Here is a 23,719-nt window from a genome sequence, read left to right as displayed (position 1 = left end):
GATCAAATTCCAAGTACTAAATATGAAACCAAATCTTCATCTTCATCCTCTCTATGGATGTAATAAATGACGTGGATGTATTCTACTGCCCTCTCATGGGTAAGATGGAGATATACATAATGGTAGTTCATGCCTTTTTAAATCTGAGAATAGAAAGTTTAATTTGGCAGTTTGTATTATTTTGGTAACAAAGAGGTCAAGGTAAAAGAAAAATCAGGTTGTCTAAGGGACTTAAAAATACTCAGCAAAGAGAACTTCAACTTCAGAAACCAGGGAGAGATTTCATACACCAGGGCTAGTACAAACATGTTGTTGGAATCACACCTATGCTTAGGACCACTTGTACAGAATGTGGAAGCATATAGGAATTTGCTTTTAATTTTTTTTTTCCTTTTGAAATGTCTTTATTTTCTAAGATATTTCACAAAATGTTCCTTTTCACATTTGTACCTACTCATGCTGTAACTTCATGCTGTGAACAGTTTTATACTAGTTGTAGTCTATAAAAGAATGAGATCTTATTCCTTATACCTTTGCTGTCTAGGTATGTACCAGACTGATATTTTAGATGTTTGGTCAGTAATTGTTTATTGAATAAGGTGAATGAAGTTATCAGCCCAACCACTAGATGGCAACACAACTGTGTGTGTATAGAAGTATAGTCTGGTTAATAGGAATTCCACTTGACCTTGAGTAACAGGAATGATTCTAAAAAGTTACACGTGTAACTTTTCTTTTGGTAAATAAAATCATTTAAAATGTACCACTACTGCTGAGTATAACTTAATTGTGAATTACATTCTTAAAACTAAGAATCATTTTGTAAGATAAATTCTCCGTAACAACTCATAATTACAGATTTTCTACATTGGGTTACACCACTTCTGTTTTTGTCTAAGAAAGTCACTCTTCAGCTGTATCCTGTCAAAAGGACTTTTCAGTGGTCTAAATGCCTTTAGCAAGTTCCATTCTGTAAACCAAAAGCCTGCATTCTCCCTATAACTAATCATTTGCTTGTATTTTTGCCTTGCCTTAATAACTATTTTGCCTGAAAGTCATGACTCTAGAGTCAGACAAACCCAGGTTTCCATTGCTACCTCTTCCTAGGTATATCTTTATATAGGTCACTAATCTCAGTTTACTTATCTTCCCCAAAATGGGGACAATAATATCTATAAAGTTGTGCAAAGCATTAAATGAAATAATGTCAATATCTAATGCAATCTTTGGCTTATAATAGGGATTTGATAACTAGTAACCATTGCTATTTATACCTTACAATGAAAATCTCACCATGTCATTATTTTGTTTGTTTTATTCTCCTGATTTAATCCCTTCAGCAATTAAATTAAGTTCATAACACCAGGTTTCATAGCGATAGGCCATGCGGATTTGGGCCACATTTGTCTTTCGGATATCATTTCCAGCAGGGCCTTCTTCAAGGTAATTGTTGCCCAGAAATCTTGCTTTCTCCTATAAGAAAAAAGGAAACAGAATGATTGTTGTCACTTTTTACCCTGATACGGACAATAATTACATCCTCCACAAGGTTCCTTCCTTATATTAGCTGCAGGCAAGAGGAAAACAATAAACCACTAAGCGCACTCATCCAGTGCCTCAATGTGCATGGTCTGCTGAGAAATAAGTGTATTTTATCTTCCTTGCCCACAGGTCCTGGCCAGAGAGAAAGAATAATTCTTTCTAGACCCTGTCCCTAGTAACCGCACATGATTCCTGAAATAATTTTTCAACAAGTGTTTCTTCAACTAATTTTTCAATATCCAGGTTACCAAATTCCAGACTCAGAAGGATAATCAGTCAAAGGCAGGTCTACCTGATGAGAAATTCCACACTGCAGAACACTGTTTCTTGCCACTTCACACATATCACAGGTACTCAGCTTGAAGACTTGTGCAGCAATGGCATATTCTTCCATTAGGGGCTCCTTGGGTTATTTATTTAAAAGAGGGAAAGAAAAAGGGATGCATTAAAAGAAATAACGCACATCCTGCACAAAAGAATAGTGAAATATCATTGATTCAACTTTAAAATTCTAGACGGTAAATAACAGTTCAGCAAAATATACTTTAATTGCTCAAAATTCCATATGTGTACCTTGGTGAAGTGGAATTGCATTGGGTCATCTGTAGACAGTGAGATCATTAGCCCTTTCTGGAGGAAATCTAAAAAAGGATTTCGGGCGTATTCTAGAAATAAGCTGTTGTTACTTAATGGCGACATAGCGATGGGAATCTGGGCTAAGAAAAACAAGTACTGTAGCACAGGACTCTGAAAAGGAAAAGTGAAAAAAATATTTTAAAATATTGGAAAAGGTATGCAAACTAGAAATGTTAAAACCCCATGATCTACTTCAGGTTTTGGCTTTCAACAAAATTATCACCTATTCTTTAAATCCTGTTGTATAAAAGAATAGTTTTTAAATGTAAATACTATTTAGAATAAATTTATGAGATCAGTTTTCAGAAGCATTGAGTCAAACCAGATTGTTTGATTGTCTAAGTTAATGGTCTATCTTAGGCAAAAGAATTCACCGTGAAACTTTTTTTCTCTACAAGAAAGTTCTGACTCTCACAAGAGGCATTTCGAAACATGCTACAACATGAAATCTGGCAAAAACCAGTTGAAGGTAGGCCAACCTGCCTCGCATCTATCCCTTGTCAGAACTCTAAAGTAAAAGTCGGAAGATCTGCATTAACCCCTCCCTGACACTGACTAGCTAGGTAATCTTGAGCAAGTTCCTTTACTTCTCCAGGCCTCTGTAAAATGAAATGCAGTAAATAATCTCAAAAATATTTTTTGCTCTCCTTTATTTTGATTCCAGTGTTGATAATGACTTATGACAAAATGATAAGGAGGAAAAAAGCTATCCCTCTTGCTCCCACATAAAAGTTCAGGTTGAGAAGAGAGCCTCCAACTCACCTTTTTTTTTTTTTTCAACTCACCTTTTTTAAATTCAGGCCATGAGAGATGTTATCTGCTGTCATGAATGCTGTCATGAGATGAGTGAGAGCTCCAGCTTCCCCACAATGAGGTCGGAACAGAAACGTGTTCATGCCTCGTTCCCTAGGGAGATGGAGCTATTATAGGAATCACAGGTGACTGACCAGAACCTGACAACCATTCTGGGCCTAAAGTGATTTACAGAAAATCTGGTAGGAAAAATTAACACTCTGAAAGGAAGTGGGGCATCCAAAGGATTCAGCAAACCAGACAATTCCAATGCATAATCTTTGCTGTTTTGTCACTCAGTCGTGTCCGACTCTTTACAACCCCATGGACTGTGGCCCACCAGGCTTCTCTGTCCACGGGGGTTTTCCAGGCAAGAATACTGGAGTGGGTTGCCGTTTCTTCCTCCACGGGATCTTCCCAACCCAGAAATTGAACCTGCATCTCCTGCATTGACAGGCAGATTCTTTACCACTGAGCCACCTGGGAAGCCCCAAACCTCTTCCTAAAACACAGAGTTTTTGGGAAAAGAGGCAATATAGGATATGAGGTTATGGAGGAAAGTTAAGATTTGATTACCTGAACAGAAACATCTTGAGTTACCACCAAAAGTTTACCAATATCACCATGTCATTTTTTCTGCTACTCACACTTTAGGGGGGAAAGGTTTCCAGAAACTCCCTTATAATAGTCCTATATTTCTTCCTTGCTCAGATATACCAAGATGGGCAAAAAGTATGCAATTTTATCATAAATTGCACAGTGATAAGTGTAGATTCCTAAACTTCCAAAGAAAAGGAATTGTGAAAGTTACTGAAGACTCCAAAATGTCCATCCCCTCTCCTCAAATAAGTAAGGAAACTGAAGAATAAGTCAAGGGGAAGAAATTTCTTCTCTGGGCCAAGTGGCAGCATCCCTCAACCATCGAGGGTGCCAGTGTATGAGGAAAGAAGTGTGTCAGATAGATTCTCCTTCCAGTTCTCATCTACTTACTTTCTCAGGCTGTTGAGCACCATGATGTTTGCATACATGTAGTAGGTATAGTAAGTGTAAGATGGGTTCTTTTCCATGGTCCAGTCCTGGGGCTTAGGGCTCTTGGAGGAGAACATGTGGCCGCTGTGTTTGGACTCATCATCTACACTGTCGAAGCCTGTAATCTGTCAGGAAAAATGAACAGGCGATGGATTTAGTCTGAAAGCAGAGACCCGGCCCTCAGACAGACTTTTGGCTCCCGGAGGCAAGGACCAAATGTCAGAGATAAGCATCAAGAATTCATCACAGCTAGGTACGCAGGCTGGTTCCTGTGCAGCTTTAGGAAGGCCCACAGGGTCATGCTTACGTGCTTGAGGAAAACACTGAGGTCTGGGTGAGCCTGAGGGTTGATGGTGGCTTCAAACACTGGCATGAAAACATTCTCCAACATCTTTCCAAAGTGTGGAAGGAAGTTCTTAGATCGGAACACATCACTAGAGGCAGGAATGAAGAGAATTTAGGAGGAGAAGATTTTGGGACTGATAGTTCAAAGTAAAGGCCAAAGACAAGCAAAGGGCCAAATGCCTTGTTTAAGAAAAGACCTAGTGTTTCCATCTTAGGTCCACCTGGTACCTTCTTCTTGGTTACCCATAAAGAAGGATGCAGTTTGGGTTTGACATTTGTTGTTGTTTAGTCTCTAAGTTGTGTCTAACTCTTTTGTGACCCCTCAGGACTGTAGCCCACCAGGCTCAGCTGTCCATGGGATTTCCCAGGCAAGAATACTAGAGAGGGTTGCCATTTCCTTCTCCAGGGGACCTTAGTTTTGGCATAGGAGGTATAAATTTCTTGCTGGACCACATGAACCTATACTGTATCTTCTATGAATGCTCTGTGGTAAAAAAAAAAAAAAAAATTAAATCCTCACAGCTAAGGCCAGGTAGAGAATGAAGAACATGGGAACTATGTCATGAAAGGGTCAATGATTTTTTTGTGTGTGGTATACAAGATGGTGAACATGAAACACTTTATCAAGAACACCTCTGATGTGCTGTAGCCAGAGGCAATCTAACAAACTCTTATACAGCACTCAATATTTGCCACCCACTCTTTTGAGTGGTCAGAAGTATTAGCTAATTTAATCCTCATAACAACACAATAAATTAAATACCCTTATGACCCCATTTTAAAGATGATGAAACTAAGGCACAGAGAGGTCATGAAACTTGCCAAAGGTCACACAGCTAGTAACTGGTAGAGTCATGATTCAAGTATAGCCAAGCCCAGGGCCAGGGCCCATGCTTCTAACCACCACACTTTACTGCCTCTCTGTCTTAATGATATTAGATAGGAAGTTTTACTCCATTCAAAAAGTTACTCTTTTGGGACTTCCCTGGTGGTACAGTGAATGAGAATTCACCTGCCAATGCAGGGGGCACAGGTTTAATCCCTGGCCAGGAAGATTCCACATGCCTTGGGGCAACTAAGTCCATGTGCCACAACTACTGAGCCCACATGCTGCAACTGCTGAAGACCACGTGTTCTAGAACCTGTGCTCTGCCGCAAGAGAAGCCATTCCAATGAGAAGCCCACGCACTGCAACTAGAGAGTAGCCCTTTCTCTCTGCACCTGGAGAAAGCCCACACAGAGCAACGAAGACCCAGAGGAACCAAAAATAAAATAATAAACAACAATTTTTTAAAGTGTTCCTTTGTTTTTTTGGCTAAAGAGAGAGGATAAAGCTCTTACATTGTCACAGGGCACACAGAACACAGAGGCAGATGGCCAGACAATACATCAACACTTAAGTTAGATAGAAAATAAGGGATATGAATATTCCTGAAGGCAATGAGTAATCAGCAGGTGATAATACCATTGATAAATATTCATTGATTATGGACAACTTGAGCACTCGTAGATAAGATAATCAGAAGACAGTAGTTGAAGTTCTGATACAAGAAAGCTACACCCCAGTACAGACATGCTTGGGAAAGAAGGAGCTGGACACAGAGAAGAGGACCAAGAGAAAGAAAACGTATACTAAAGTGTATGTAGTTTTTCTCCTAGCTAAGTTTTAATCATTCTTAGTAAGTTATTTTGTGATCTGCATCAAGTGCCCTGTTTAAAAAAACAACCTGGTTAGAAAACTGAACTGAAATGATCTTCCTAACTCCTGTCTGTGATTAAAAGTGCTAAACCTAGAGTGGACAAAACCAGGCACCCTCTGGAGACCCAGCACTGAGTGCTATCAACAAAGCTTGTATCTGTCCAGATGTGCTGCCTGTTCTTTGTTCGTGTGGAGGAGGTGAGGGCAGGTGGGATGAGGCAGGCGTTAGGGTTTCCAGTGAGCGGTTACGTACTAGATCCTGGGGACCTGGATCATCCATGTCATGTTGGGGCAGTAGACGCGGTTTTGGACGAACCAGGTGGAGAGTTTGCTCCACTCCTCAGGACTGCGGCCATAGATGGACAAGCGGGGCTCGGCATGCTGGTACTTGGCCTCCACCAAGTCTGCACCTACCTCCTGCAAAGCCAAGAGAGGAGTCTCTCAGGAGTCTATACCTGTGGGGTCTAGGGAGAGGAACCTTAGGGGTCTAGGGAGAGGAAACTTCTTAGGACCTAGAGGTCCTAAGAAGAACAGAGGTTATGAAAAAGGAAGTCAGAGGAAAACTATCAAGGCTAAGATTTAAGGAGACCGAGAGGTGAGGGGCGTCTAGTTGCAGTGAAAGACTGATGGGACCTGATGGACTCCACAGACAGAAAGCGTCAGACTGCAGATGATGCAATCCCAAGGCACTGCTGCAAACAAACTCAACTTTCATATGACCCTTATCTCCCAAAACACACATCTCCCAACTGCATCTGTCATTCCTGCCTCCTAATGTTCAAGTGTCATGAAGATCAGGGTGGGTTCTGATCCTGACTCTTCCCGAACTTACAACTCCAAAAGTCTAGAAGAACCAGGTCCTTAATCCCAAATCCACACCCTCAGCTTCTCTGTCCTAGGAATCAAGGTCTTCAAATATCATTACAGTGGATGTTTCACAAGAAATGATGCCATTCGTTTGGGTAGTGCCTGACCCAAGTGACAGCACTCTCCCTCCGCCTCCTCTCTCCTTCCCCTTCTTCTCCCCTGCTTCCTTCCCCGCTTCCTTCTTCCTTCCCTCCCTTTCTTCTTCCCCCTCCCTAAGAATCAGGCCAGGTACCGTAGATCTGGCTGGTTCCCCCTCACCTTGATGATAGTGGCAAAATATTCCCCATTAATGTAATTGTCTGTCTTCAGGTAGAGGTCCCGTAGCTCACTTGCTCCTACGGGATTGTATTTGTCATTGAATTTATCAAAACGCTGGAAAGTCTGACGTCCCTGCATCAGGAAACAGAACACAAGTGTATGCTTATGAGAGCTGCGTGGACACAGAGAGTTAGGGAATGACTGCAAGGAACCAGGGTGTGGTATGAGGGGAAGGGCTCGGGCTCCAAGAATGGAATACAGGATAGCTGACAATGAGAGAACCTTGAAATTGTGCATGGGTTCTTTCTGTCAGCATGGTAAGCCCACATGGTTAAAGCTCTGAGAAGGGAGTGTTTGTAGGAGAAATGCATGTGGGTTCTGAGTATTAGATGAAACTGACATCATCAACTTACAGCATGAACATCCAGAGAATCAACAGTCAGGTCGTAGGGATGCATTTTTAATTTAGCAAAAAGTTCCTTTAGGGTCAGATTTTTCTCCTTGGTGCTATAGACCACTCTGTCAGCATCAATTTGGTAAGATTTCTTAATAAAGCGCAGTAGATGTTTCTGGTTCATACAAGCAGCTGCATGGATATGAGTGTCCACCTGTGTGTACATTCAGGTCAAGAAAAACCAACAATCTGTAATGCTTCGTTATGCTGCTCTGTTAGAGGCTACAGTGCCCACAAATCCCGCTGTGCTAAGAGAAAGGAGTAAATGATAGGGGTGTGACCTGACAGTTGGTATAGGTGGTCAAGCAAGAATGAACACATAGCACCTTTTTGTGCCCTTGTAAGAATGTGAACGTTTAGGCTGGATGAAATAATATTGCCTGCTTCTCTTGCATATCTGTAATATCCAATTTACTTCGTACATTTGATCCACACAAAATTCTTGGGGACAATTTTCCACCCCTGAGACACAGCCAGAAGTGAACTAGTTGCCAGAGTTTTCAGCCCCAAGGGGAGAAAGGATTGAAATAATGCATCCATGGTAAAGAGATGACACTTATGAGTTAGGTACTTTTATAAGAACAATTTTTATAAGTGGAAGTTTTGATAGATTAAGCAATTTGCCCAAGCTTATACGGATGACAGAGCCACGATTTGGTCCCAAATCTCTGTTCATATATTTCCTACCCCCACGTCCTTGCAATCATTTAAATGATCAGAGTACATCTTCAAAATGTTTCTAGTTGATTAGTTTTCCTCAAGGTTTGGATCATTTGATATTCACAATCCTCCTGTGAGCTAGATTGAGCAGATATATTTTCCAATTTTACAAATGAGGGAACCAAAACTCACAAATACTTAATCACTTCCCCCAATGTTTTACAGTCAGGAAGTAGAAGGAAAAAGACTAGAATGAATGCCTTCTAAATCCTAGAAGAGTGGCTTTTGAGGTTTTATTTGTTTTTGTTATTTTTGTTGTTGATGACAAGTATAACTTTTATGGCAATAATGTGGTAACCCTGTCTGTGGAAAACAGTAGGAAAGGCATTTGCATCTTTTAGACATAATCTATTTGCTTTCACTAAATTCCACTGAATCTGTAGAAATTTTATATTAATCAGAAAAACAGTATCTTTCTTATCCTGTTCAAGAAATAATTGCATTAATGTTTTTGTCCAGGAATGATCTCTGAGCAGCAAACATGTTTACCTTTCTGCAGTTGTAAAAATCCCGGTGGGGGTTGTTCTTCAGCTCCTTCAACTCATCCATTTCGTTGAGCATCTGATGGACCTGGAACTTGGAGGAAAGAAACTTCAAGCGCCGATGGGTATAGGTCTTACTGTGAAAAATTAAATCACATAATTGTAAAAAATTGCAGACATTTAAGGAACACAATTTCAAAACCATCAGTACCCTTATCACCTTTACCATAAACAATTACGTTTGTTTCCAAATGGAACTGACTTATTCTGCATTAATTTGAAAAGCATTGGGCTCCAAGGACTTAATCTTTTCATCAAGGTTGGACATAAATAACAATGAGGGAAGATTTCGGTTCGAATCCTGGCTTAGCCACCTGTGTGACTTTGGGCAAATTACCTAACTCATCAAAGTCTCAGCTTATAAATTTAGAGTTATAAAAAATATCCACCTCATACAATGATTATTAAGAGTGAAAGAAATAATGCACATGAAGCGTTTAATGCGTGTTTGAACATAGTAAGCTCTTAAATCCTTAGTCTTACCATCAGTAGTAGTAACAGTAGCAGTAGTTTAGGTCTTAACACTTACACAGGTCCTTGGGCAATTAAAGCAAGTAAAAAATTCATATCATCTAAGAAGGTGTCCAGATTTGGGTAAGGAAGTGGCTTGGGCTCATCTTTGCTGGCTGCTTCTTCGTTAGGATAGACATAAACCACACCATCCTTCATTTTGAGCTGATAACCCAGGTTTTCTGGGAGGTTATCTGTTCGGAAAGGGTCTTCTCCCTTCTTCACAGGAGGGGTAAAGACTTTTTCAATAAAATACACAATAATATATCAGCATATAGAATGAATAACCACATAAAAATAGCCAGTTAAATACTATAAGATTTCATTTGTTTGCAATTCTGTACGTCATTAAGTTGTAATTATCCAAAGCTAAGCTAAAGTTCATGTTTACATTATTTTTCAAATGTGACTAATTTAGTAGTATAAAATAAGCCTGACATTTTATCTAGTGCAAAAATGATTTTCAAGTTCTTTAGAATGCTGTTTAATTTGCTATACTACTTACAAATCATTTTAATTATTTAATAAAGTTGTTTACCAAAGTCTTCCTGATAGAGTATTTTATTAACATATAAAATGATTGCATAGAAATAAAAATAGAGTTAAAAAGTAGAATTTGGACTTTTCCTTTATTTAAACTGTCTCTATCAGTCTTTATTTAGAATGGCTATTTTTTAATAGACTTAATTTTTTAGAGTGGTTTTAGGTTCACAGCAAAATTGAGCACCAAGTGCAGAGTCCTCATATACCCCTATCCTCACACGTGCATAGCTTTTTCCACTATCAACATTTTCAGTCAGAATGGTACATTTGTTAGAATCAACAAACCTACACTGACACATTATTATCATCCAAAGTCCAGAGTGCTTACCTTAGGGATCACTCTTGGTAGTGCACATTCTATGAATTTTAACAAATGAATAATAACATGTATCTGCTCTCATAGTATCATGCAAAATAGTCTCCCTGCCCTAAAATCCTTTGTTCTCCATCTAGAGTGGTTTTAATACAAATGGAGATATAAAATAAATTCTAAACGTAATTCTTATTATACTTATATTTTCCACCTTGTAAAGCACATGCAATTTTTGCTAAAGGATTTGAGAAGGGATAATGTGGATGAAAGTCCCCTTCTTTCCACTGCTAACAATTTCAACCTCAGAAAGCTGAGGACAAATTCCACATTGTTATAGCCTTTAGAGCACTCCTTTTACTTTAAATAAATATGTGTCCAAGGCATCAGAAAATCTGCTGTTTGCAAGTGATGACTAAAAGGTCAGAGTAAGAAAAATAATATAGAAAGAAAAAGCTTGCATATTTTCTATACAAAGCTGAGAGATAAGGAACACGAAATAAAATAGTACATTACTGTGTCAAATATCAACTTTCAAATACTTACACTTAAATATACTAGAGATATAAAATATAATTTAGGAGAAACAAAGGTGAGATAAGCAACCTAAATGTCAATATTATAGAAGATGAACAAACCAATCCAGTTATCAAGCTGGACACACGTTTAATATGATTTTAATAATAAAAGGAATTAAGGAGAGGAGGTTCTAGAACTGGAAATCTTTAACAACATAGTTTGATAGTTAAAAAACCTTAAATATTTGCCTCATCTGAAATTTCAATTCTAGAAGCTTAATCCTAAAGATAAAAAGCAACTACACAAAGATGATTTATTAATGATAAAGATGCTTATTGTAACCTTGTTGGAAATAAATTTTTAAAAGTTGGAAATGTAAGAGCTTAAAAATAGGAATTGATTACATAAATTATGATATACTATGGAAATTATTAAATTGTGAAATTATTAAAATTTGATTATGTTTAAATATGTACTTAATACTAGACAGAAAGTAAAAAATGAGACATGTAAATAAAATGCTATGGAAAGTCAATAGCATTATTTTTATCCAGAGGTCAGAGGAAGGCAGGAAATGCTCACGTTTGGGCAGTACCTTGAAGGATGACATTGGATCTGGATATGTGGACACATAGTAAAAAAGTGCAGGGAAGGGCAGTGGGCACAGGGAACAGCATGGGAACAGCACAGGCACAGGAATGTGCTGGACTAAGTGGCTTCCAACCAGAACAAAAAGTTCAAAGGAGTAAAGAAGGTAAGTTTATAAATAGATTGAGTGTGAAAGTCCAAAAATAAATAAGTAATAGACAAATAAAAGATATATACTTTCCTGGCAGTCCAGTTGTTAAGTAAGACTCCACACTTGCAGGGGGCATATGGATTTGATTCCTGACTGGGGAACTAAGATCCCACATGCTGTGCAGCATGGCCAAAAAAATTTTTTTGTTTAATTAAAAAAAAAAAAAAAAACAGAAGAAAGCCAGATGTAGTGGTAGGCCTTGAATGCCAGTCTAAAGACTGGACTTAACTTTGTTGGGGGAGGCATTAACGACTTTTGTCAGGAGAAGGATGTGCTCAGATTTGTGTTATAGTAACTGGTACCAAAATGAGGATGAACTGAGAGAGAACAAGATTAGCATTTAACAGAGTAATTAGGAAGCCACTGCAATGATCCAGACAAAGAGAAATATGGGCCTAAACTTAGGCTTGGGGAATGGTGAAAAGAGGAGTTTCTGAGAGATATTATACAGACTGAATCAGATAATTGGGCATTTTGGGGCAGAAGAGAGGATGGAGCTGAAGGTGACTATGATACTTCAAATTGTTTATACTTATAACCTTAAGTTTATAAACCATGAACTTATGGTTTAGACTTAAAACCATGGGAGCATATTTAATCATTAGTAGTTAAACCTACGGAGAAGGCAATGGCACCCCACTCCAGTACTTTTGCCTAGAAAATCCCATGGATGGAGGAGCCCGGTAGGCTGCAGTCCATGGGGTCGCTAGAGTCGGACACAACTGAGTGACTTCACTTTCACTTTTCACTTTTATGCATTGGAGAAGGAAATGGCAACCCACTCCAGTGTTCTTGCCTGGACAATCCCAGGGACGGGGAAGCCTGGTGGGCTACCGTCTATGGGGTCACACAGAGTCGGACACGACTGAAGCGACTTAGCAGCAGCAGCAGCAGTTAAACCTAAGGGCTTTCCTGGTGGCTTGGTGGTGAAGAATCTGCTTGCCAATGCAAGAGACTTGGGTTTGATTCCTGATCCAGGAAGATCTCCTGAAGAAGGAAAGAGCAACTCATTCCAATATTCTTGCCTGGGAAATCCCATGGACAAAAGAGCCTGGTGGGCTACAGTCCATGGGGTCACAGAGTTGGACATGACTGAGCGACTGAACAATAACAAGTTAAACCTCAAACTATATTCCAGAAATTATATAAGAAAATTACTTACCTGGATAGAAGTTCTCTTTTTCTACCCAAGCCTCACCATCAATGTTCCTCAGGTACTTGGAAGGGGTTTTTGGAAACCTCTGAAATGACTTCTGCATATACTTCTCCCGTATACACAATGCCCGATAAAGACCTTTGCAAACCATTTCAAAATCTTCAACTGTAACCTACCAAGAAAATTTCAGAGTAGCACCTATAAAAATTGCAGAAGTGGGTAAAGCTTGTCTTTGGCATCTTCTAGCTCTCCTGGTGAGCTGGCCCTGCTGAGCCACCCCTGCCCACCCAGCTGCTTCTCACTTGACTTGGACCCTGGGTCTCCCTCCAGGAGCAGGTTCAGAAGTTCTTCTAGCTCTTCTATTTCTACCAAGACATATCTGTCCTATGAGTCTTTCCTTGAAGTCCTGTGTTTGTTTTTGGTTTTTGTTAGATATAAGCAATTATCCAACAAATATGATGAAAAGAACCCATTCTAACATGGAAAATACTTCTTCCCGGTGACAAACAAACATTTTAAGTATGCATTTCTGAAGATAGTACCTCAACTGAAAGACAAAGTTGGTCAAACTTGAGAACTCAAACCACTTGCTGGTCAGTGTGGGAAATACTGGGGGAGGAATAAGGTGTCACATGGCCTTCAAACCCTGCCATGCACACACTGCCTTCTGTAGCTAGAGACAGAGCATCATCCTGTAAGAACTCATTCTTTGGGATGGTTTCAAAGAGAATTTAATCTGGAATTACAAATAGAAAGATTCTAGAGTAAAAATTTCTTAGAACTGCAGCAAATTTCCTAAACTGGTCTATTTCTCTTGCCCCATACCTGACTCCCAGCCAGGCCTGGCATGCCCAAGAAGTTGTAATTTGAAATCATTACATGCTCATCATGAGAGCCTGACGACTTTCTGGGACCAACCCCAACATAAGGTTGCCCCTGATGGTTTGAGGTCCAGCTATTGATCCTAAACAGGTGAATTCTTTTTAAAGACCTGCTGACCTTAGCCAAGAGATTCTGACAGGGGTACTAGGTCTAAGGGATCTGCTTCCAAGGGCATGTTTGTTTCTTTGCCATCTAACAGGCTACCTATCAGCTCCTTGAGGACAAGAGCTGGCTCTTATTCACCTTCGCATCCTCAGCACTTAGCACACAGTGCCTGGCACAGAGGAGGTGTGCAATAAGGACTGATAACATTGAATTGTTGTTTATCTGGGATGAGAGGCCTTGGGAACCCTAATTCCCCCCTTTACCTCTCTGTTCAGTTATGAAGGTGAAGACTATGGTCAGGTACAGACCATGACCAGGTGAAGTGCAGCTCAACAGCTTAGCCACCTTCAGCCAACAGGTGTAGCCACATACTTGGTTCTTTAAAAACTCTAGGCCGAGGTTTCAGGTGCCTTCCAGCTTTTATAGGAGAAGAAGCTACTCCCCACCTTCTGTGAACCTTGTCCTTTTTCTCATCTTCTTTCTTTTCATTCCTGTTTTCATTTCCACCAAGCACATAGGGATCAAGTTTGTCTCTTAATATTGGTGGTTTTATGGAACTTTGGACTCTTCCAAATTGCTATTAAACATTTCATTTCAATTATCTAGCATCTAAAATTTCTGCCACTTGTAGAGCACACATGTTACCACACAGAAAACAAATAAAAACAGTGTCCATTTCATTGCTCTGTCACTTTTTTGGTTTAGTTTTAATTGGAGAATAACTGTTCTACAATATTGTGTTGGTTTCTGCCATGAACATGAATCAGCCATAGGTATATATATATCTCCTCCCTCTTAAACTCCCCTCCCACCCCACCCCACCCCTTTAGGTTGTCTCAGATTGCTCTGTCACTTTTAAATATCTTGGGACTGACATTAAGTGGATCCGTTACATGATAAGAGGGCTTAGGACTGGTCATTAAAACTATATTTGGAGCATAGACTGATGGCTAAACAGAAGTTTCACCAATATGATGCTGATTCTGCAAGCTCATGTGGCAAAGATTTATTAATTGAACAACTGTTCTGGACAGGACAGGCAGATCAAGTTGTTTGTAACATGAGTTTACTATCTCTGTGGCATACTAGTATCTGTTCCAAGTAGTAATCTACTGTGTAAGCATCTGCAATGAAATTGGAGAGGACAGTTGGTCGAAGAACAATAACCCCATGAGAATGTTCTAACCCCTCTCTCATCTTCTTTTCTCAGTCTCTCCACGCTTCTTTCCTCTTCTCCCTCTCTTTCTCCTGAGCTGTTTTCTTTGATTGGTTTATGCTACCTGCAGCCCTTCTATCCATCCTAGGTCTGCTCTGGGTACATGTTTCCACCAAGAGCCTCCATGCCTTCCTGAGGCTCCCTGTCTTGCTTTATGATACCTCAGTGAGACTAGATCAGTAGCTACTCTCTTTGGTTCTTTTGCCAAAATTTGTCCACTGTTTTCTGTAACACATGTTCTGTAACACACAATATGCAGCCACATTCTACTGCATATTCTCATGGGCAAGCAAATGAGATAAAGAGAAATTATGTGAGATGATCAAAGCAAAATAGAAATATGTCATAGCATGTTGTAAACAACAAGATCCTACTGTATAACATAGGGAACTATATTCAATAACCTGTGATAAACCATAATGGAAAAATATATATTCGTAAGTATATTCATATATATATATATGAATCACTTTGCTATACAGCAGCAATTAACACAACATTGTGAATCAGCAATACTTCAATAAAATTTTCTGGACTTCCCTGATGGCACAGTGGATAAGAATCCACTTGCCAATGCAGGGGACACGGGTTCAATCCCTGATATGGGAAGATTCTACACGCCGCAGAGCATCTAAGCCAAAGAACTGCAACGACTGAGCCCGTGTGCTGCACCTATTGAAGCCCTAGTGCCTAGAGACTGTGCTCCGCAACAAGAGAAGCTACAGGGATAAGCCTGCTCACAGCTACGAAGAGTAGCTCCTGCTTGCTACAACTAGAGAAAAGCTGTGCAAAGCAATGAAGACCCAGCACATCCAAAAATAAGTAAAATAAAATATTTCCCGAATTCATAGCATATTGCTATTGAAATGAGATAATGAAGTATAACAAAGGGCAAGTGAGCTGACACCTTCAAAAGGGAGGGGAGGAAGAAAAGAAGCTGAGACAATCAAGCTGAGTATCTCCCAGCAGCTACATCTGGGAGGCAAGAAGCAACTCACCCCAGAGGCATAATCGCCAGTGATCTGCACTCTCTGAAAATCAGGCACAGTCTGGTAGGTGGGAGACGAAGAAATGTACTCATCGATGAGGGACAGTTTGGTGGACGATGTTTCAGTTTGTGGAACGGACAAACTAATAGTCTTCCGTCCGAAGAAGCGCCTTTTCCTGAGTTTGAAATTGAAAAATAAAAACATTTCACTTTATCTTCATTGGGAGTTTCATAGTGATAAATTTGATGTTTTATTATTTTGAAACAATTTTGAGGACGAACAGTGAAAATTCAATGTAGGGTGGGAGTCAGGAACAGGATCTAACCAAATGGAAGGGGGTGTCACCTAAGTCTTCCTCTTTTCCTGAATACCTGGGAATAGTGGGCCTTAGGGGATATACCAGAAGACTCACAGCAAGACACTGTTCTGCACAGTGCAGAACAGCCAGTCTGGGTGTTGCCCACTCCCAGCAGAACAGCCAGTCTGGGTGTTGCATAAGCACAGGCCGTGTCACTTAGTACCTGTGCCATTTTGTGCATGTCCCTTAAATTCTGTGAACTTGTCTATCTAAAAAAATGGTGTATTAATGTCTACTATATAAGAATTCTGTGAGATTTAATGTCTAGAAAATGCTTAGCATAATACCTGGAACTTATAAGTTGCTTAATTAATGTTACTTCCTCAAATCAACATGTCTGCATTAAGTTTCTACTTTGATACATACTCTGTGTTAGGTCCTACAGGGGATACTAAAGGAGGTGGATTACTGTTCTTTCCTCGAGAGTGACAATGAAAGTCGCCCAGTCGTGTCCGACTCTTTGCAACCCCATGGACTATACAGTCCATGGAATTCTCCAGGCCAGAATACTGGCGTGGGTAGCCTTTCCCTTCTCCAGGGGATCTTCCCAACCCAGGGATAGAACCCAGGTCTCCTGCATTGCAGGTGGATTCTTTACCAGCTGAGCCACCAGGGAAGCCTGTTCTTTCCTTAAAGACACACAATGAAGGGAAGGACAGCAGAACAATCTTTCCCAGTGAAGCTGGCTGGGAGCGGGGAGTGGGGTAGTGAGGGGAGTACTATGAGGAGGGAGTTCCAAGTAAGTGGTCAGTAATAGGTTTGAAGACTAAACTGCGGCACACAGCAACAGGTAGTGAGTACTAGAGCGATTCAAATAAGGGAAAATAGAGTTTGCGGAGAGGGATCTGTTCAGGGAAGGCAGTAACTATGAGTCGCAAGCATAGGATGGGTAGGACATGAGGGCGAAAATAGAGGGCTGTATCCCTGAGGCCTGGAGGAGGTTAGACTGGCCGGAGGGAAGGATTCCTGTCAGGAAGCACAGCAGTAAGGTCGACTAAGAACAGAGTCTGAAGATGAGGCTCTTGAGTTCCAGTTTCTACACTGATAGTGTGGAAATTGAATGTGTGGACAGCACCCATCACCCACTTTGCTTTGGAATAACCACAATAATCACATGGTAGATCATTTCCTCTTGCTTGGGTGGATGTGTGTGTGATCAGTTGTATCCAACTCTTTGCGGCCCCATGGACTGTAGACCACCAAGCTCCTCTGTCCATGAAATTTTCCAGGCAAGAATACTGGGGTGGGTTGCCATTTCCTCCTCCAGGGGATCTTCCCAACTCAGGCATCAAACCCAGGTCTCTTATGTCTCCTGTATTCGCAGGCAGATTCTTTACTACTGAGCCACCTGGATAGGGCTTGGGTGGATAGGGAGGCTTCAACTAAAGGCAGATGAGGATGAAGGTAGGAAGGCCATTGTTTTCTTCTTTTTTAGTCTTTGTCACTTTGCCCTAGGGTATAGTGTGTGTGTGTATGTGTGTGTGTCTGGGTGGACGGGGGGGATTTTTAGTTCTGGCAGAGTTTTCCTCCAAGTTGAATCTTCGTTCAGAGTGAACCATTGGTCCTGACACTTCCCCTTCCTTGTGTCCCAATGTGCGAAGCATTCCCCTTACACCACTTACCTCCTGGTTTCTGTAGGGGTGGACTGAGCCTCCAGGTGGAACATGTGAGCAAACATCTCATGTTGAGAAATTGGACAGATATCATCCACATCAAAGGGGGAAATCTCGTGACGGCCTCCCTCATCTTTGACTTCAGAGGCAAACACTTTTTCAGCAAAGCTACGCGTTGCATCATCAATAGCTAGAAGAAGTTTTCATGTGTTAGTCTTCAAGCACTTTCTCAGAACTCATCTAACAGTTTCTGCTACATGTAAGGCACATGTAAGGACTGCCCTGGAGACATGTCTGCCCTGCTGTCTGACAAGTGTGCCAGAAACTTCATGGAGCTTAATGCCTATTTTCTCTTTAGTGGGTTTCTGTGTGGGTAGCTAGGAAATTCATTCTCAGAATCACAAGTCAAATTCTTACAGCACACTTTGAAAGTATTAGTCGTTCAGTCATGTCTGACTCTTTGTGACTCCATGGACTATACCCTGCCAGGCTCCTCTGTCCATGGGATTTCCCAGGCAAGAATACTGGAGTGGGTTGCCATTTCCTACTTCAGGGGATCTTCCTGACCCAGGGATTGAATCTGGATCTCCTGCATTGCAGGCAGATTCTATACTGTCTGAGCCACCAGGGAAGCCCACAGCACACTTTAGGAGAATCTTAAAGATGGAATTGCAGCCATGAAATTAAAAGATGCTTACTCCTTGGAAGGAAAGTTATGACCAACCTAGATAGCATATTCAAAAGCAGAGAAATTACTTTGCCAACAAAGGTCCGTCTAGTCAAGGCTATGGTTTTTCCAGTGGTCATGTATGGATGTGAGAGTTGGACTGTGAAGGCTGAGCGCTGAAGAATTGATGCTTTTGAACTGTGGTGTTGGAGAAGACTCTTGAGAGTCCCTTGGACTGCAAGGAGATCCAACAAGTCCATTCTAAAGGAGATCAGCCCTGGGATTTCTTTGGAAGGAATGATGCTAAAGCTGAAACTCCAGTACTTTGGCAACCTCATGAGAAGAGTTGACTCATTGGAAAAGACTCTGATGCTGGGAGGGATAGAGGGCAGGAGAAGAAGGGGACGACAGAGGATGAGAGGGCTGGATGGCATCACCAACTCGATGCACATGAGTTTGAGTGAACTCTGGGAGTTGGTGATGGACAGGGAGGCCTGGCGTGCTGCAGTTCATGGGGTCGCAAAGAGTCGGACATGACTGAGTGGCTGAACTGAACTGAAAGATGGGATTGGGCTCTTATATGATTAGCACCTAAGATCACCTGTTTCTGGTGGGACTAAGTTTGATTTCATAGTAACCTTGCAGCATAGTCCTTCTCATTAGGTTAGTAGAGTTTTTCTGATGGTTTTAAAGATGTGGAGGGATTTCCTTGGTGGTCCAGTGGCTAAGACTCTGGGCTCCCAATGCAGGGGGCACAGGTTTGATCCCTCATCGAGCCACTAAGATTTGCATGCTGCAGGGCATGGACAAATAAACAAGTAAAATGAAGATGTGGTAGGGTTGTTGATCTTTGGTGTTTTCTTACTAAAGAGAGCCAGTGATATCAGTAGTTTTGATAAATAAATGTGTACTTTAGAGCCTTTTTTCCTCCTAAGACAGAAATTGTGTTGCTGTCACATATCACAACCTCATTTTTTTCAAATCCTCACATCTTGGTGATGTCAGGGGAGGGAGTCACTAAAATTTACTGCCCAGTGTTGGGAATCCCATTTCTTGTGGACATGTAGCTTCCATAATAAATGATCTTCGGAATGCCAATTTTACTTTTACATGTTGTAATTACAATGGGTGGAAGAATGATCTTTAGCTTGGCAATGAATAACCCCAAGACTTTTAGGAGAAAAGAGAACCAGTTTTATTGAATAGGGTGGTGATGGCCATCAAGTATCTGCTTTTCTGTTAAGCTCCATTCTATTTTCCAGATACCCAATTGTTTCCATCTGAGTAGTCATTACCTCTGATATTGGGGTGGCCCAATAAGGTCTCAGGGAAAACCTTAACGAACTTTCTAGTCAACCCAATACTTGTAAAAATCTCTTGGTATTTCCAGAAAAGAGCAGGGAGCAAATAATGAGAATGGCATATAGTTAAATATTTGGGGCAATAGTAGCAGACAAAAACATTCTTTATGTAATAACAAAGCAAACTGCAGACATAAAGATAGATCCCCCCACTCTTGCCCCATTGACATCTATACAAGTCTCCAAAATGACACATTTTCAATGATAACTTAGGTAAGTGTAATGTATTCAAGTACTGTTCTGTACTTACCAATTACTACACCTTCTTCTGCTTCAGTTTCCTTATCTATAAAGTGGCAATACTATTACCTACAAACCTTACAAGGCTCTTGTGACATCAGGTGAGATAATGTCTATGAATTTGCTTTTTTAAAGCATTTTTTAAAGGAAAATAAAACATCAGATTAAACTGAATTATATGATTTGGTAGCATTGATCAGACAGATATTTAGTATTTCGAATTAGCTTTGGGTTATTAAGAAAGTGATAAATGGTATGGCTTAGTATAGGCTGAAGCATACACTGGAAATGATAGTGATTGACTCATAACTTCACCAACTCTTGACAGTCAGGTCAGCCAGTTTTCAAACCTGGCTCGTCACAGCAGGGTAACGGAGAAGCCCACTATGTTGGCTGAACTTCATGCATCTATTTGTCTCATTAAACTCAAGCACTTCCTGAAACTAAAAAGCATCATTGGATGCTATGCCTACTGTTTTGGCAAGCGCCATGATCCACAAAGGAACAAACAAAACACTAAGTAGACGCATTTGATGGCCTGAGAATGCCTCCCCATCCCACAGCCAACTGTTCCCCAGAAATAGTATCATTCCTCCCGCAGCGTCACAGGCAAGCACATGCACCTCAAGGATGAATGACAAGCAGAAGTCAGAAGAGACTTCTTCATGCACCATGGAGAGCAAATGGAAATAGGCCAGTTGGCTATGATGATGATGAGGAGGAGGATGAAGATGAGTGTGCAACTGATTTGTCATGATGGGTCAGTGGCAGAGCTGTTGGAGGCCTCAGGAAGTACAGTATGGCAACAGAGCCCCAAGGACCAAATCCTACTTGCTCGAGACTTGGCTCTTCCAAAACAAGCATCCATTATTTGGGACCGCACACGTCTATTAGTTTCATGTCTTTAAACACTGGTTTTTACTAAGGTTGTATCTCCCTAAGTCACTATAGACAGTCGAAAAGTAGAAACTCTACTCTCAACAAGTAGCTTACATTAACACCAAAAATTATACGGTTGATATTTCCTTCCACTAAATCAACCAATTGTTTTACCTTCATGTAACACAGCTGAAATCTGATTCCTAATTCAAGAGCTCTGCCCTCCAAAAATACTTTAGGGAGTGGTGGTGATTAGAGAAAGAAAAAGGTGAAACTGATATTTCAAAAGGTGAGTAGATAAGATTGGGTGACAACCTAATTTATGGGCTCCCTTGGGTTTGTATAGATAATCGTGGAGTTCTTTGTTGAGCATGTTTGAGATAATGGAACATCTGAGTGGCAATGTCTTGAGGTTAGGACATCCACATTTAGATAGAGTATAGATGAGAGGAGCGAAACAAGAAGAGTGGTGAAGCAGAAGGGACCCTAGGCTACAAGTGGGGAAAGTGTCTGTGACAGCTGGGTGGCCTTGGGCAAATCATACCATCACTAGGAACCTCAATGCTCATCATCATAAAAGAGGAATGTTAATAATAATAATGTTAACTTCAGAGACTTATTTAATAAAGATTAAACAAGAAACTACATAGTACTATCCAGAAGTCGAGGATTATTATTATTAACATGGGAAGTGCAAGACTCTTGAGAAAAGGAATATCATGCTTGCTTTTTCACCCAACAGGTCCAGAAAAACATGCTTATTTCTCAGCAGTGCTTTATTAATATGTAGGAAAGATGGGTCCTAGGCCTCTCATCTGCCACATCACATCTCAGAGGAACTCAGAGGCATCATGAGTACTATTAGTCAGTCAAAGGACAAGTCTGATTTGAGATGGAAGGTAGCATACATAAAAAGTTACAATTTTATTTTAAAAATGGGATTTTATGTTATCTAATCACAAAAATTCACCATGAGAGGGTTTACTCAGGCAGGACTCAGTAAATCCCCTTAGCTAATGTCTAAGTGTCTTTTTCAAAAATGTAGGTTTTTTTTTTTTTGAGTCAGGAAAATCCATGAGTTCATTTGCTACGCTTTGGAAGATCTATGGTCATTATAAATCTTTGTTGGCTTTCAATGATATCATTATTAAACACTGCTGAAAAATATCCATATTTCTGAATTAAAGAATAGTATCCTTAAAATATTGATACTTTGGCAAATGGCAGGGAAAATAGCCCCAATACTCACGTTTTCCTTCAGCTGTATGAAGTAAAATAGAACAAGATAAAATATGTGAACAACTTTCAGAAATCATGGCTGCTAATCAGTGCTTTGGAATAGAAATAGGTAGGTTGGTACAAGGAAGGGGGGTGGTGGGATGTGTTATTAGAGCTCATTCTTCCGTTTTCCTACAACTTGCTGCCATTAGAAAACCCTGGGGATGTAGTCATCATATACTTCTTCATTTTCTTTTCCTAACTTCTCTCTTTAAATTTATAATTTTAAAGAAGTCCTCTTTGTAAAATGTGATTTAAAAACATGATCAAGAGGGATGGAAAATCTTATACAATGCTGGTAGCAAGTAAATGAAAATAGATAATTTGGTAAACAATTAAGTAACACCTACCAAGCAGCTATTTCTGAGAATCTATTCTACTGAAATAATCCTTAGTGTGGAAAAAACTTAGGTACAAATATTATTGTCAGAGCATATTTATACTTAAAAAATCATAAAGAACCTAGGGATTGGTTAAGAAAATTGGAAATATTATAGAACCATTTAAAATGATGTTTAGACTTCCATGATAAATGATTAAGTTTATCATGTGAAGCCAAAAGGACAGGATACAAAGTCACATGTATAATATAATCTCAACTGTGAGTGTGCTTTTTAATTCTTTACACTTGCAAAGAATATAGTTTGAAAGAAAAACACTAACATGTTAAAAGTGTTATCTTTAGATGATGGGGATTGTGGGTTTTTAAAAAATTACTCCTTTTCTAGATTTCCCAATTTCTCTAAATGAGTGTTTATCACTTTTATTTTTCAGTGAAATTTCTTTTATTTCACATGAATCGTGTATTACTTTTATAATGAAAAAGACTTTTATTATTATTTTGAAAATTATTCTGTGTGTAAACCTGGATTGTGAACCATCAGAATATACAGATTGGGTTAAAACTGCTGTTATTCTCATGATTTTCAGCTAATACTATTGCTAAAGACATTATTTATGACCCTTCTCAGAAGTGTGGCAGCACAGGTTTTGTTTAGACTAACAGAGTAGATAATAAATATCTTACATAGTTTTCTACCAGGATCATTAAGGATGCTACTGCATGATACAGTTTTAGAAGATTACCTCCCTCCTAAAACTAAAAACCAGAAACCCTTTGAAAACCCCGCCTTGTCTATTCCTGAAGTGTATTAATTAAAAATACTATGAACCCCAAATAAAGGAGTCCCAGACCTGAAATGATAGTTAAAGGAACGATTGCATATCAAAAGAATTGAACTCTCCAAACACTTTTGCACACCTACCTGGAAGTTTCAACAGAGGCATTGTGCTGGGATCCTGTATTCTAGCACAGTGGAAAGGAAGAGACGCGACACTGGAGGGATGACTGACGGACACTGTAAAACACGCTGACATTCATTTTATTATTTTGCTTTGCCCCTGTAATTT

General features: G+C 40.0%; 1 protein-coding gene across 2 annotated transcripts; it reads right to left on the bottom strand.

The window, feature by feature from the left end:
- Positions 1 to 1,297: 1,297 nt before the first annotated feature.
- AMPD1 (adenosine monophosphate deaminase 1) lies at positions 1,298 to 23,719 on the bottom strand. Of its 2 annotated transcripts, XM_005887111.3 has the most exons (16): positions 23,575 to 23,670; positions 22,281 to 22,292; positions 17,894 to 18,074; positions 15,923 to 16,088; positions 12,728 to 12,893; positions 9,414 to 9,633; positions 8,832 to 8,961; positions 7,582 to 7,776; positions 7,169 to 7,300; positions 6,297 to 6,460; positions 4,307 to 4,433; positions 3,961 to 4,124; positions 2,964 to 3,084; positions 2,116 to 2,289; positions 1,835 to 1,945; positions 1,298 to 1,473 (listed from the first exon to the last, which is right to left on the bottom strand). In XM_005887111.3, the coding sequence occupies exons 1-16, from the start codon at positions 23,594 to 23,596 to the stop codon at positions 1,315 to 1,317; spliced, it is 2,244 nt and encodes a 747-aa protein (XP_005887173.3). In that variant the 5' UTR covers positions 23,597 to 23,670; the 3' UTR covers positions 1,298 to 1,314. The 2 variants fall into 2 exon arrangements, with proteins under 2 accessions (XP_005887173.3, XP_070223546.1); XM_070367445.1 differs by lacking the exon at positions 22,281 to 22,292 and having other exon boundaries at positions 23,575 to 23,719.

The sequence above is a fragment of the Bos mutus genome, chromosome 3 (genome assembly GCF_027580195.1).
Source record: "Bos mutus isolate GX-2022 chromosome 3, NWIPB_WYAK_1.1, whole genome shotgun sequence".
NCBI classification, from domain to species: Eukaryota; Metazoa; Chordata; class Mammalia; order Artiodactyla; family Bovidae; genus Bos; species Bos mutus.
Note: the sequence above shows the minus strand (reverse complement) of the source record. Positions and strands in the feature narration are given on the sequence as shown.

Bases quoted from the DNA above. Each gene is read 5' to 3' on its own strand.
- AMPD1 (XM_070367445.1), bottom strand. From the start codon at position 23,686: ATGTCAGCGTGTTTTACAGTGTCCGTCAGTCATCCCTCCAGTGTCGCG. The intron at 7,301-7,581 runs GTAAGTTGATGA...TTCCTGATGCAG, and splicing joins ATTCTCTGGATGTTCATGCT to GGACGTCAGACTTTCCAGCG. The intron at 1,946-2,115 runs GTACACATATGG...AAATAACCCAAG, and splicing joins TGCAATTCCACTTCACCAAG to GAGCCCCTAATGGAAGAATA.